Source organism: Cuculus canorus, chromosome 1, assembly GCF_017976375.1.
Source record: "Cuculus canorus isolate bCucCan1 chromosome 1, bCucCan1.pri, whole genome shotgun sequence".
In the NCBI taxonomy this organism is placed as follows: domain Eukaryota; kingdom Metazoa; phylum Chordata; class Aves; order Cuculiformes; family Cuculidae; genus Cuculus; species Cuculus canorus.
Genome location: NC_071401.1, coordinates 200,987,736 through 200,999,948, shown reverse-complemented (window position 1 = coordinate 200,999,948; position 12,213 = coordinate 200,987,736). Strand labels below are relative to the sequence as shown.

Genomic DNA, 12,213 nt, shown 5'->3' with positions numbered 1-12,213 from the left:
AGGCTCAGGGGAGACCTTATTACTCTCTAACACTACGTGAAAGGAGGTTGTAGTGAGATGGGTGCTCATCTCTTCTCTCAAGTAACAATAGGACAAGAGGAAATAGCCTCAAGATGTGCTAGGGGAGGTTTAGATTGGACATGAGGAAAAAATTCTTTACAGAAAGAGTGGTGAAGCGTTGGAACAGGCTGCCCAGGGAAGTGGCAGAGTGTCCATCCCCAAAGGTGTTCAAAAAGCGTGTAGGCATAGTGTTCAAAAAGCGTGTAGGCATAGTGTTGGGCTGACAAGTGGACTTTATCATCTTGAAGGTCTTTTCCAACCTTAATGGTTCTATGATTAACTTGCCCTTCTCTTATGGAGGTCATTCAAGGACCTGCAGTGAAGGTCCAAACTGCTGATCATTGCAGTGGCTGCTCGTAACTGCCACTATCCACACTCGAGAGAACCCAGACTTCTTGTCTGTCTGGCCCCACAGATCCAGTACAGAGCCTATTCCTCTGCCTCTGGAGGAGCCTTGTCTGTGCACTCAGTGAAAAAGAGAGGGTCTGGTCCTGGCTGCCTGGGCTTGGATTTGAGCAGATATTTGAATGTTATCCTGTTACCACTCCTGTGAGGCAGCAGCTCTGCTGAGACATTGGGTACTCATGGGCTGTGGACTTACAAGCGTTTTCCTGCCACAGTGGTGAGCAGAGCTGCTTCCTGAAAAAATATGTTCATACTTGGTGTATTGGTTTGCCTGCGTTCTCACCTTGACTGGGAGCATGTAGCAGGACCCGTGAAGGAGGGCATGCATCTCCCATGGATGTTTAGTGTCCCGTGGCACAGTGAGATGTGATACTGGAGTACTCATGCTGGCAGTGAGTTTGGAGGAGTATCTTGAACTTCAGGTTCTTCTGGAGATTCTGTATTCTGAAGTGCCTCTTCGGACCCGGGAGTTGTTCGTTCTGGAGTGTCTGACCCCAGAGAAAATGTCAAGAGCTTAAGCGGTTTAGAAGTAATAAAAATGAGGCTGATGAGACCTAACCAGCGCTTGGGGAGGAGCCTTTGAGAAACGGGTTTGTGGAGAGAAGCTGGGCAGATGTCAAGAGCATGGAAGAGTTTCATTAACAGTGGTGTCTGGTGATTTTTTTTAATATTTTTTTTTTATGTGCTCCATCCAGATATTCTTTGGAGGCTTTATTACAACAGGAAACATCCATAACACCACAACTTTATCCCTCTCCCCACCCAGATGATTTCCTGAGCGGTTTCTAAATCTTCAACCTGACCTTAGTTTTGAACTCTTTAAATAATTGAGGGACAATGTTGTGAAGAGCTATAATTTCCTTGGGAAGTGCAGCAAGTGAGTAGCCAGGGCATGGTTTAAGGAGCATTGTAATGTCTGCTTTAGAGGGAACTGGATTCCGTAGGGCATCTGTAATAGCATTACATTTTTTTTCCCTCCTGCTTAAGAGCTAATTATTGAGGAGAGTTTTAATGGTACCCTGAACACCGGTTTCAATAGGGATGCACCTCCTGTAGGGATGTGAATTTGAGGTTGGAATGTTTTAGTCTGATCAGGTTTTAAAGAATGTAATTTAAGCAACGTGCCTCTTTGCTGACAGTCCCTGAAATACAGCCGCTTTGCTTGAATGAATCCCATGACGGAAGAACTTTATCCCCTTGCAATTCATGGAATGGTGCTGCACAGGGAGCCGAGGAACTGAGAAGTACTTTCTCACGGCATATCTGTGTAAGAGTTTCCAGCTGTCCAGCACGTGAGAGCCAGCGTTGGTCCTCAGGGGATTGGAGGGGGGGGACGACACTGTTATGGCAGCTGCTTTTCATCATCGGTTGGAGGCTCTTTGCAGCTGGCTGGCTCCAAATTGCAGCTACCAGACCGTGATGGAATAGTTAATAATGCCTCTTAGCCAAAAAAGTCCCAAACCCACCCGAGTCTGGTTTAGGGACGAGTGGGTGTGGCGCAGCTGTCACACTGCTGGACAGCTTTTGTAGGGAGGGTATGTTTCAGTTCAGCAATTTAGACTTTTCCCTCTGGGCTTCTCCAGATGTTTATTTCTGATAATTCTCACATTAGGCGGAAATAACTCTGCTGAATCCAAAGACTTGTAGCCTTAGGATGAAGTCATGCATTTGCCATAGCAATGTCTGGAGTGGTTTTGGGGCTCCGGTGCTCCTGGTTGGTTGTTGAAGCCCCCACCCCTTCCCTAGCCCAGCGGTGAAAGGGGCTGTGCGAGGTGGTGGGATACTTTGGACTCTGAAGGTACACGATACTGGTCTGATGTTGGTATTATCATACCTGGAGGTAATTAAATGCCTCTAATTCCTTGTTTGCCATTTGTCAATAGGGCTGGCAAGGCTCTTGGGGTTGGTGTATGTGGGATCAGTTCATTTTGATGGAGGAATTGGGTTCTTCTGCTTGCTGCCATAAAATCACAGAATCATAGAATGGTTTGGGTTGGAAAGGACCTTAAAGATAATTGAATTCCAATCCCCTGATATGGGCAGGAACACCACCTCCCACTAGATCCTCCAGGGAGGGAGCACCCACAGCTTCTCTGGGCAGCCTGTTCCAGTGCCTCATCACCTTCTATAATCTCCATTACAGATCCAGTCTTGCCTAAAGGATGAGTTTGGCTGAGATGTAAATGGCTTCACTCCTCAGGTGGAGGAGAGCATCGCAGCTCCTGGACCCAGGGGAATGGATGAGTACATGGTATTGTGCCCTCTAAGAGGGTTGGCACAAGGGTTTCAGTGCCAATATCAAATCTGGAGCAGGCTGTGGAGAAAGCAGCTCCTGATGTGTTGTAGAGCTTGGAGAGGTGCGTGCAGTAGTATCGGAGCTACTGGCAGTAAATCGGAGCCAAAGTTCCCGAGTTAGGGGAATTGTCTGAAAAATGTCGTCAGTGCCATTGTGCTCCATCCAAACGTTTTTGGGGATTTACCACACCAGATTGTCTCCCACGCAGAGACACTGGGTGATGGGGTGGCCTCCTGGCTCCAGGTTGGTGCCACTGGTGGCTCCCTGTGGCACAGGGAGGTGGGGTGGAAAAGAGCTTGCTGAACAGTGGGAGTAAGTGGGGAAAAAAAAAAAAAAAAGTAGCTTTGCTGGGCACTAAGAATTGTGGATCAGGTTGCTCAAAGCCTCATCCAACATGGCCTTGAACACCTCCAGGGATGGGGCATCTACATCTTCTCTGGGCAACCTGTGCCATTGCCTCACCATCCTCACAAGAAGAGTTTTCTTCCTAGTATCTAAATCTCCTCTCTTTAAGCTTAAAACCCTTCTCCCTTGTTCTGTCCCTGCACTCCCTGATAAAGAGCCCCTACCCAGCTTTCCTGTGGCCCCCTTTAAGTACCGAAAGGCTGCCTGGAACCTTCTCCAGGCTGAACAACCCCAACTCTCTCAGCTTGTCCTCGTATGGGAGGTGCTCCAGCCCTCTGATCATCTTTGTAGCCTCCTCTGGACTTGCTTTAACAGGTCCATGTCCTTCCTGTGCTGAGGACTCCAGAACTGATTGCGATACTCCAGGTGAGGTCTCACAAAAGCAAAGTAGGATAGAATCCCCTCCCTCACCTTATTTCAAGTTACAACTATTATTGTCATGACTTTGTCAGCTACTGTTGTGGGAAGTCACTCACTTCTTGTGAGTTTCTTGCTGCCTCAGACCCCTCCTGTGCCCCAAGACTGGCGCTTGAGAGCGCATTGAAGGGAGTGAGCTAGGACTTGGTGGGCATGAGTAGTGAATTCCAAGGGATCTGTGAAGGACTTGGCTTTTTTGGGGAATGTCCAGCATTTCCTGCCATCAGGCTTCCTGACAGCAAGAGAGCGGGTCCCTTCCGGCAGCCCTGGCCAGCTGTGCACACATCTGGATGAGAGCATCACGCGATGCTCTCATCACAGAGGTGGTGGCGCAGAGGCGACCGTGGGGATCTTCCAGGCGCCGTGCCCTCCTGAAAAGACCACGGCGAAGTTTCATTTTGAAAATGCTTTAATAAGGAAGTGTTGACAACACCGTTTTGCAAAATGTAAAGGTAACTATACAAATCCTTAATACAAAAAGAATAAATTAAAAGCAGATCTTTTTTAATTCTGCACCTTTTTCTACAACATACATATTATTTCCTTGATTACAGTTGAACAGAATCCAGTAAAATCATTTTCCATGCTCTAAAGTCAATTTCAGGAGAGACCTAATTTTTTTTTCTTCTTTTTTTTTTTTCTCTTTTTTTAAACTAGAGTCCATTTTACACAACTTGTAATAAAACTATTGACATTAATATATATGTAAAACTTTACATCTAGTTAACTAAGCAGTAACTGGTCATCTGATAGCACCTGAATGGGGATCGGCTATGCCTGAAACTAAAACTAAGACAGAGTGAAAACAAATCGGACTGTTCCAACATTTTCAACACTCGACTGCATATAATATCATTGAAAAATAAACCCTGCCTCCCAGCGTGGCCTGGTGCATCGGCCATGCGTCCGGCTCCTGGCTAAAACAGAGGGAGCATCAGACATGAAGACTAAGAACGCAACGGTGGCTTTGTCAGATGGAGCCTTGAAAAATAAAAAAGTAAAGGAGGGGTTAAGTTGGTAGTCAAGTGCTTGTATATAAGAGCTCTGTATATACCCCTCCACATTATACTTAAATATGTTAATCTCATATGATTAACATTTTATGTACATTTGTGTTTAATTGAATTGAGCTAAACAGTAAAACCTGTTTTACTTAAATCTGTCTTTACTACCAGACTGGCTGCTCACGTGTGCCTTGATTGCAGAAGAGAAAAGCAGAACACAAAGCAAAACTCAATCCATTTCCAGAAAGCTTTTTCTCTACTCGAGCCTGTTTGCAATTTAGGCCAACCATTTATTTTTTTTGTCCTAATTTCAGGGCTGCCACCTTTTAACCTTTGCTGCAAAACTGCGGATCTGGTCTTGGGGGAATTAATGTTTCTTCCTGTAGTGCCCAGAGGCCTCATAGTGCCGCTGTTGTTGAATTCTTTTTAATTAAAAGAAGGTACACAGAAAAAAAAAAATCCCAACCAAAACCACTTACTGGGGAAATTAAAAAGAAAACAGACAGTTGCTCAGAGCCCCTAAAAATCCATGGGCTAAATTACTTGCTGCTGCTTAATTTGGTCCTTATTTAATCCTTTTGCTTTAGCTACCGAATCTTATCAGTAAATGTCACTAATCGGTGCTATCTCTTATCCAGCTAAAAATCCAATTAGGAGCTTGGAGTAATTCCAATGTTAAAGACCCCAAAGCGTGAAGAGATGGTGAAAACAGCGATTTGCACGTCCGGATATAGGGTGCAATCTCGCCGCTCTCTCTTCTTCCAGCAACCGGTTACAAGGCTTCAGTTACTGTGAAAGGGGGTTGTGGTCCCGCGGCGCTTCCTCGTGGAGCTGCAGGTGTGGACCTGGTGTGGCCACCTTTAAAAACCCCTTGCCAGTGTAAAAAAGTGTGTGCCTTGGTGGTTGTTTTTTTTATTTCTGTTTTCAAAAGGATAATTCATTTATGCTTCATGTGTGAACATGAAATGGTTTCCTTCCCAGCTCTGTTGCGGGTTTCCCTGGTCAAGTAACAGCCTTTGCTGTTCTCCTCTCTACACGGCCACCTCCCCTGCCTTCCCAGGGATGCGAGACAGCGCAGCAGGCAAGCACAGGGACCTGGAGGAAACGGCGCCGATGTATTGCAGAAAGACATTCGCCTCTTGCATTAATTCTTAGAAACCTCATCATCTTTCCAAGCCTAATTCTGAAGAACCCATTCTCTTTTAAAGCCTGGAATGCAGTTTTCCAGCAATCTTAATTCCAAAAGGTGTGGCAGCCCCCCAAGTCAGTGTTTAATTTTAAATGTTTTGCCCTACTTTGTCTGGTAGACGCTGTTGTTATTCTTGGAACACACACACACGCACACACACTCGCACTGGGTTTTCCTTTTTTTTTCCTTAAACTAAAGCTAACTTCAGTTTCTGCTTTTCACAAAGTAACCCCCTCCAGCCGTTTCTTTTAATGCCTTTCCCATAGGAAATCATCGTTTGCACGCACAAACGGGAGAAGGCAGGGTGCCTCCCCCCATCTAGTGGCAATAAAAACAGCATAGCACCGCAGTGAAGACTAGACGTGCCAGCTTCAACATCCACCTAGATTGTGCACTTGTTCGTTACAAAAGTGTTTTTGAGGCCTTTTTAAGTTCCATGGCTTGACGTGTATAAAGCATTGCTCAAAAGTATGTGTAAACTTGCAGCTCCTTCCACAACGCCCTCGTACGATTCCGTTTGGTATCAGCAGGCGGCTCTTGCTTGTGTCCAACACTTTATTTAGTTGCTTCTCTTTCTTGTGGTCGCTTCTTGCAATGGGAAAATTTGCCGCGTCTGCTGGTTGTTTAATCCTGCTGCGGAGCCTTTTTGTTTCCTGACAGACCGGTTCTCCCACACAGCAGCATGCTGGGTGACGAGCCCTTTGCTACACTGGTGCTAACGAAGGGAAGATGAGTGGAACAGATATGTTAATGCAGCTTTACCAGGTCGATTAGATTGTGATGTGCTTTCCCTTTGATTTCATGTTAACGCTTTGTGCAGAAATAGATAAGATTTTATTGGCTGTGTCTGTCTGTAGAAAGGTTTTTTTGGCAAGTTTTATCTTCATCAGAGTATAAAAAAAAAACAAACTGGCACAACCCCAACCTCCCTGTGTACTGGTGTGCAGCCCGTGCCAGCCACAGCGATGCTGTGAGTAGCAACCCTCGCCTCTGCTTTAGACAATGCCTTTGTAAACCTTGTTTGTCCAGTTTTATAGTAGCTTGTAGATGGTGATGCTGTGATACCAGCCCAGACCTCCTGTGTGACTTCGGCACATTGTGTTACTTTACTTGCGTGTAGGTGGGCTTAAAGCGAAGGAAATGCCGTTTTACAGGAGGTGGTCACGTCTGCCATTGAGTTAAATGAGACACTTGGCTAGAACTTGCTGAGCAAACTCATCCTGCCCACACTGGTGTGGCGATCTTTGGCAGCGCAGATCTGATTGCGAGACTCTGACACATCTTTTAAGTGACGAGATTTTACTATTTCATAACAGATGTACTTTCAGGATTATGGTATCCATTTCTCAGCCTCTGTCTCATTTTATCTCCCACCCCACTTTAAATTAAACTACTCTGTTGGCTTCAGATTGCAGGTCGTGGAAATCTTACTGCTGTTCCATGCGGCAGAGCAGTAAGATTTGATGTAAGCCGTGAAAGGCTTCCATCGTTTCCAAGGAAAAAGAATTTTTTTAATTGCCTACTGATTACTAAGACGGCTGCTGATCTGTGCCCGCTGCCCTGCAGGCCGTGGGAGTGGCGTGCACCAGTCTGGCAGTGGGATGCGCTGCGGTCCGTCGTTGTCATGGTGGATGTCTCAGGGCCGGTGTTCTGTAATGTCATCTTGAATTGCATCGTGAGAAAAGTGCTTAGAGTTGAAGCTGGTGCTGGGTGACAGTGCATCTGGGTAAGGCAAATGAGAGGCAGTGAGGTGATCTCAGAATGGCGTTGATGTGATCAGCTTGAGGTCAGGGGTTCACACTAGAGTCCCAGGCTTGGCTTTTTCCTGCCCATACCACTGGACATCTGCTAATTCTGGATAGACGGGAGAATCCAGGAAACAGCTATCGTTGTAGCTCCTGCAGGAGAAATGAAATTTCATTAGGACAATGAGGGCTCCTGGAAAGTTCAACTATGGGCATAAAACATCATATCACAGATGGGAAAGAAGGCAGGATATTTACAGACCCCACTGCACTCTGCAGGTAACCCCAGAGCTGGTGTTTGGGGTGGGCTCAGCATGCAAGACCCTGCTCTAACCCAGCTTGCTCTTGCTTGGCAGTCCCATTCGCCCCAGCAACCCACCTGGTGTAGAAGGCAGGAGAAAGCCAAGCTCTGGATGAGTTTTGCATGATGCCACGATGGCAACAGGCAGAACTGCTCTGCTTTCAGCCTGCTGCTGGTGGATGCACCATGAAAGGGCACAGCGGCTGCTGGAGGGTGAGAGCTTGTAGCCCACGCCACTGTCTGTGTCCATCCCACCACATGTGGCACCATGCCTGCCTCCGCTTTCTCTGTTTGTGACCTCTTTCTTCCTAGGGTACAGCAGCAGTGCCCTGCCTCGCCTAAAGGGCTCCTGCCTGGTAGTAAGTTGCAGTAAAGGCATTTTTTCAGTAGGATGCTCTCCAGGGAGCAAGTCTTGGGAGTGACCTTACTGGCCATAGACTGTAGTACTGAGTGGGAACACAGAAGGGGGAGCGTGGTGGTGCTTTCCTGATGCACTCCTGCTCTGGGCAGGGACTTGTGCATCACCTCACAATCCCAGAGTTAGATGGCTTTCCAGGGGAGAGCTAGAAAGCAGCTACTGACAGGGTATGTGGGAAGGACTATGTTTTGTGGTAGGTAGCCCAGCCCTCATCTTGGGGCACCTCTCTTGACAAAGCTACTGTTTCTTTTGCCACATGGCTTTTTGTTCACTTGCACAGAGCATACGAGACAGTTTATGGCATCTCATGCAGTCTGGCAGTTCCTGCTTCCTTAGTACTATTTTCCACCTGGTTTCCCTGAGACCAATTTCTGGGAGGAACATGAGCAAGGGCATCGCCATCTGCATCTTAAAGAACCTTTTGTTTCCCAGCCCTGTGCTGGAGTAAGGAGGTTTATGGATTACCTCTAGAAAGCTGGGCTTGAAATACTTGACAGATGCCAGCTGTGAATGGTTGTAGATTCAAATGAGTGTCAGACATGACAGTAGTTTAATTAAAATAGAAATACTCTGAGGGTTTTTCTGTTCCCACCACCCTTCCCCCTCTGTCTTCCCACAGGAACGGGGCCAGGACTGCTCCTCGCTCCATGAAACCTTTCTACTGCTGCTAACAGCCTCTGCTTCACAGCTCTGCGCTGCAGTAGGGAAAAGGAGAAAGGAGCGCTGGGTGCCATGGCTGGAGCACTGCTGGGAGCTCAGTCCAGGTCTCCCGAGGTCCCAATTAACCCAGGTTTGTCTCCCTGCCACACTGCTCCCAGACTCTCCCTACAGCACTTTGCCCATGCCGCTTTCAACTGTCCCCAGCCGCAGATTTGTCACTACCACCCGCTCTCTGTGTCCGTTCAGCCTCTGCGCGAATGCTGAGCGGGCTGGCCTGCGGTCCCCTTTCACAGGGGAAAGTCCCGCTGCTGCAGACTTGCTGAAAAGGCACAGAGAAGGCTTTGAGGTACTTTCAAATTGTTCTTCCAAGAGCTGAAGGAAGCCTTGTTGCCAAACCATCAGGCACGCAATTAAAAGGGCTGCTCCTCTGGGACAGCGGGATGCCGGTTATTTGCACTGCGTTCCCGGACTATAAGGCAGAAGGATGAAAGAACAAAACATCCCCTTACTATACCTCTATTCATCAGTACTTTGGTGGGTTGGAGACTGAGACTCATCCATAGTGGGTGAGTTGTCTGTTGCTTCTCTGAACAAAGGAGAGCAAAAAAGGAGGAAAGAGGAGAGAGGAAATGTTAAAGAAAAGAAGTGACACAGACATTGTTACGAGCTTATTAATCCAGTGGGGAAACAAGTTGATGAATCATCTTTAGAAAAAGTTAGTGACACAAAAACACATTGGGGAGAACTGTCAATCTTTTGAGTCGTGCTGGGAAGGCACAGTGGCTCTCACAGTAGGGGGGCGGTTATGTTGTATGTCTAATGGCAAACATTGTCTGCTCCTGGTGTACTTGTAACTACACCTTGGGTGTTATGCTCAGGCATGAAATAAGTGCTAATTTGTCTCCAGTTCTGTTTGCACTGGTAGTTGGTGCAGGGCCTAAGCTACAAACGTACGTAACTTCACTTTCACCAACTGAGAATTTGGCTCTCAATGCTTTTTTGCTTTGAGAGACAGGGAGTAGGAGTTATCTTGAATGGAAAAATAACAAAAGTTGGATTTTCTTAACAGTTTTCTCATCTGTCTGCTCACCAGTTTTGCTTCTGGTTATCATGAAGATATTTGAAGGAATTAGAATTGGAATGGAGACTGAGACTAAGATTTGAGTCTAGACTCAACCCCTTCATAGCGGAAACGTCAATGTACAGTAGAGAGAGCTGCTGTTCTGCCTAACTTGCGATCCCTTGACTTGTGAAATGGGACCAGGAAAATTCTTCTCTTTTAAAGGTGGAAGCACATACAAAGACAACGTGAAGCTGGATGTCAAATATGTGAATTTAAAATCCAAGGCAGGCCTAAGGCAGTTGTGGTTATGGTTCTCCTCATCTCCATTTTAAAGCACAGTCATGAATGGAGTGAAGCCAGAGGTCAAACTTGGCCATATGTGACCACAAGAAATTAAAAAGCATGAGATTTTCCAGTGGCTGCACAGTGAAATGTCTGCAAACTTACTGGTCCCAATTCACAACTCAGAGGCTCATATCAGTTTTCCTACTCTAGGGGTATCTGCAGGACCACAGTCTGAAACTCTCTAGTTGATCTCACCAAATTCAATTTAGATGCAAAAATCTGGGATATGCTGAGCTAGATGGGATCTGGAAATGTTCTTTATTTCATGGGGCTGGACAGAATTGCAGGAGTTTGCTAGAGAATACCCATGGGAGCTTGCAAATGGCTTTTTGTTCACTCACACACCTTACAAAGAGGTGCCAAAGAACCCAATTACTACACTTACATGAGTAATGTCTATCTGCATGTAATGACTCACTCATGCTTTGGCGAAGCATGTTCAGTTAGTGGTAGCTGAAAAAAGATGCCCTTAGTAGTCATTAAGACACATTGCTAGGGAAAACCTAGGAGAAAATGTGGTTGCTGCACACGCAAATACAGCAGGTACCCAACCTTGCCTTTAAAGTGAAGATCTCTTCGGTCTGGACAGCCAGTGTCCAGACTGAAAAAAAAATCAGCTATTTTGACATACGGAAAATTGGAGGAAGGAGACTGTCCAAGCAGGAAGAACCTGCAAGGCTTCTTTTCCTGTGGATCCGGCACATTTGGAGCAGTGCTGCTGGGTGTGGATGGCACTGCCATGTCTTGGTCAGCCTGAGCTAGAGCTCCACTGCTACAAGAGCACGGGTGGGAGGTGGGAAATGATGTAGGCTATTGAACACCTGGAGAATGTGCCCTGTACCCATGCTCTTCCTTTGCTTGTGTTCGGGGAGGCTTTTCTCACCAGCACTGGGCGAGGTAAATTCTCTTAACGTGATCCCACAGACACTCACCCAGTCTGCCATGTGAGAATGTGGTGGGGACTGCCCGGTGGTGTGGCTGCTAGTTCACTTGACGGTGTTGAACTCCTCTGGGAGTGAGGTAAGGCAGCTGAAAAACAACCAAAGGGGAAGAAAAATAACCAGTGAGGTGAGGGTGCAAGGGTCAGGGTGGTTCAGAAGCATGAGCTGGTCAGACCAGCAGAAACATGTCCTGCTGGGAGTAAACACAGCCTGGGAATCAGACCTCATCCTGTTCCTGGATGCCTGTGCCTGAATGCAGCATGGGAACAGGAGTCTGGTGCTGATGTACATCACGGGCCGGGTCCGTCCTCAGTTCTGCAGGAATGCTTTGTTTCAGCCCAGATTCCAGCAGAATACAACAATCAAGACTCTCCCGAGCCCTGCCTGGGAAATGCTGTCCCTCTCCCATCATGAAAGCTAATCGATTTTGCTGCTGCCGGGAGTGGCAGGGCTTGACTGCACATCTTCATGGGGCCTGAACTGGAGGAGCTCAGCCTGTCAGGCTTAGCCCTCCGCTTCCAGGGGTGGCAGGAGACACTCCATGTCCCTAGGAGCCAGAGCTGGCACTGACAAGAGTCTGGGCAAGTACATTGCTTCAGGTGCAAAGGAGGAAGACAGTCCTAAAGATTTCAAAAGCTACAACTAACTTCCACTGTGCATCTGTAATAAACTGAAATGCTTTGCTGACCACACTACTACAGGGCCAGTGGAAAAGCTTACCTTGCCTCAACACAGACAGAAGCAAGGTGAACTACAAATGTACTGCTGGCAATGGTGCTCGGGGGAGTTTCCTGGTGAGAGTCTTAACTGAGAAAGCCACCTGACTGATCTTTCCTCCTCCGCCACTCCATACGGAGTTGACCCTCTGAATTTAATATATTCCTAGAAGTCTGATCCTCTCTGAAGGGCAGCGTGAAGTCCAACAGATCTATCAGCTGGGGCTTATCAGCTAACATGATGGATG

General features: G+C 47.0%; 1 protein-coding gene across 9 annotated transcripts in view; it reads right to left on the bottom strand.

Moving 5' to 3' along the window:
• Nucleotides 1-3,042: 3,042 nt before the first annotated feature.
• The window catches only part of FRMD4A (FERM domain containing 4A), a 389,746-nt gene continuing 380,575 nt past the window's right edge, over nt 3,043-12,213 (bottom strand). For 5 of the 9 annotated variants that reach the window (XM_054056344.1, XM_054056345.1, XM_054056342.1 and 2 more), the window contains 2 exons: nt 11,241-11,337; nt 3,045-7,674 (listed from right to left, as the gene is read on the bottom strand). In XM_054056344.1, coding sequence (XP_053912319.1) covers nt 7,572-7,674; nt 11,241-11,337 — 200 coding nt within the window. In that variant the 3' untranslated portion in view covers nt 3,045-7,571. Of the gene's footprint in view, nt 7,675-9,414; nt 9,487-11,240; nt 11,338-12,213 lie in introns of all 9 variants that reach the window. The other 4 variants (XM_054056343.1, XM_054056338.1, XM_054056346.1 and 1 more) reach the window with 2 other exon arrangements.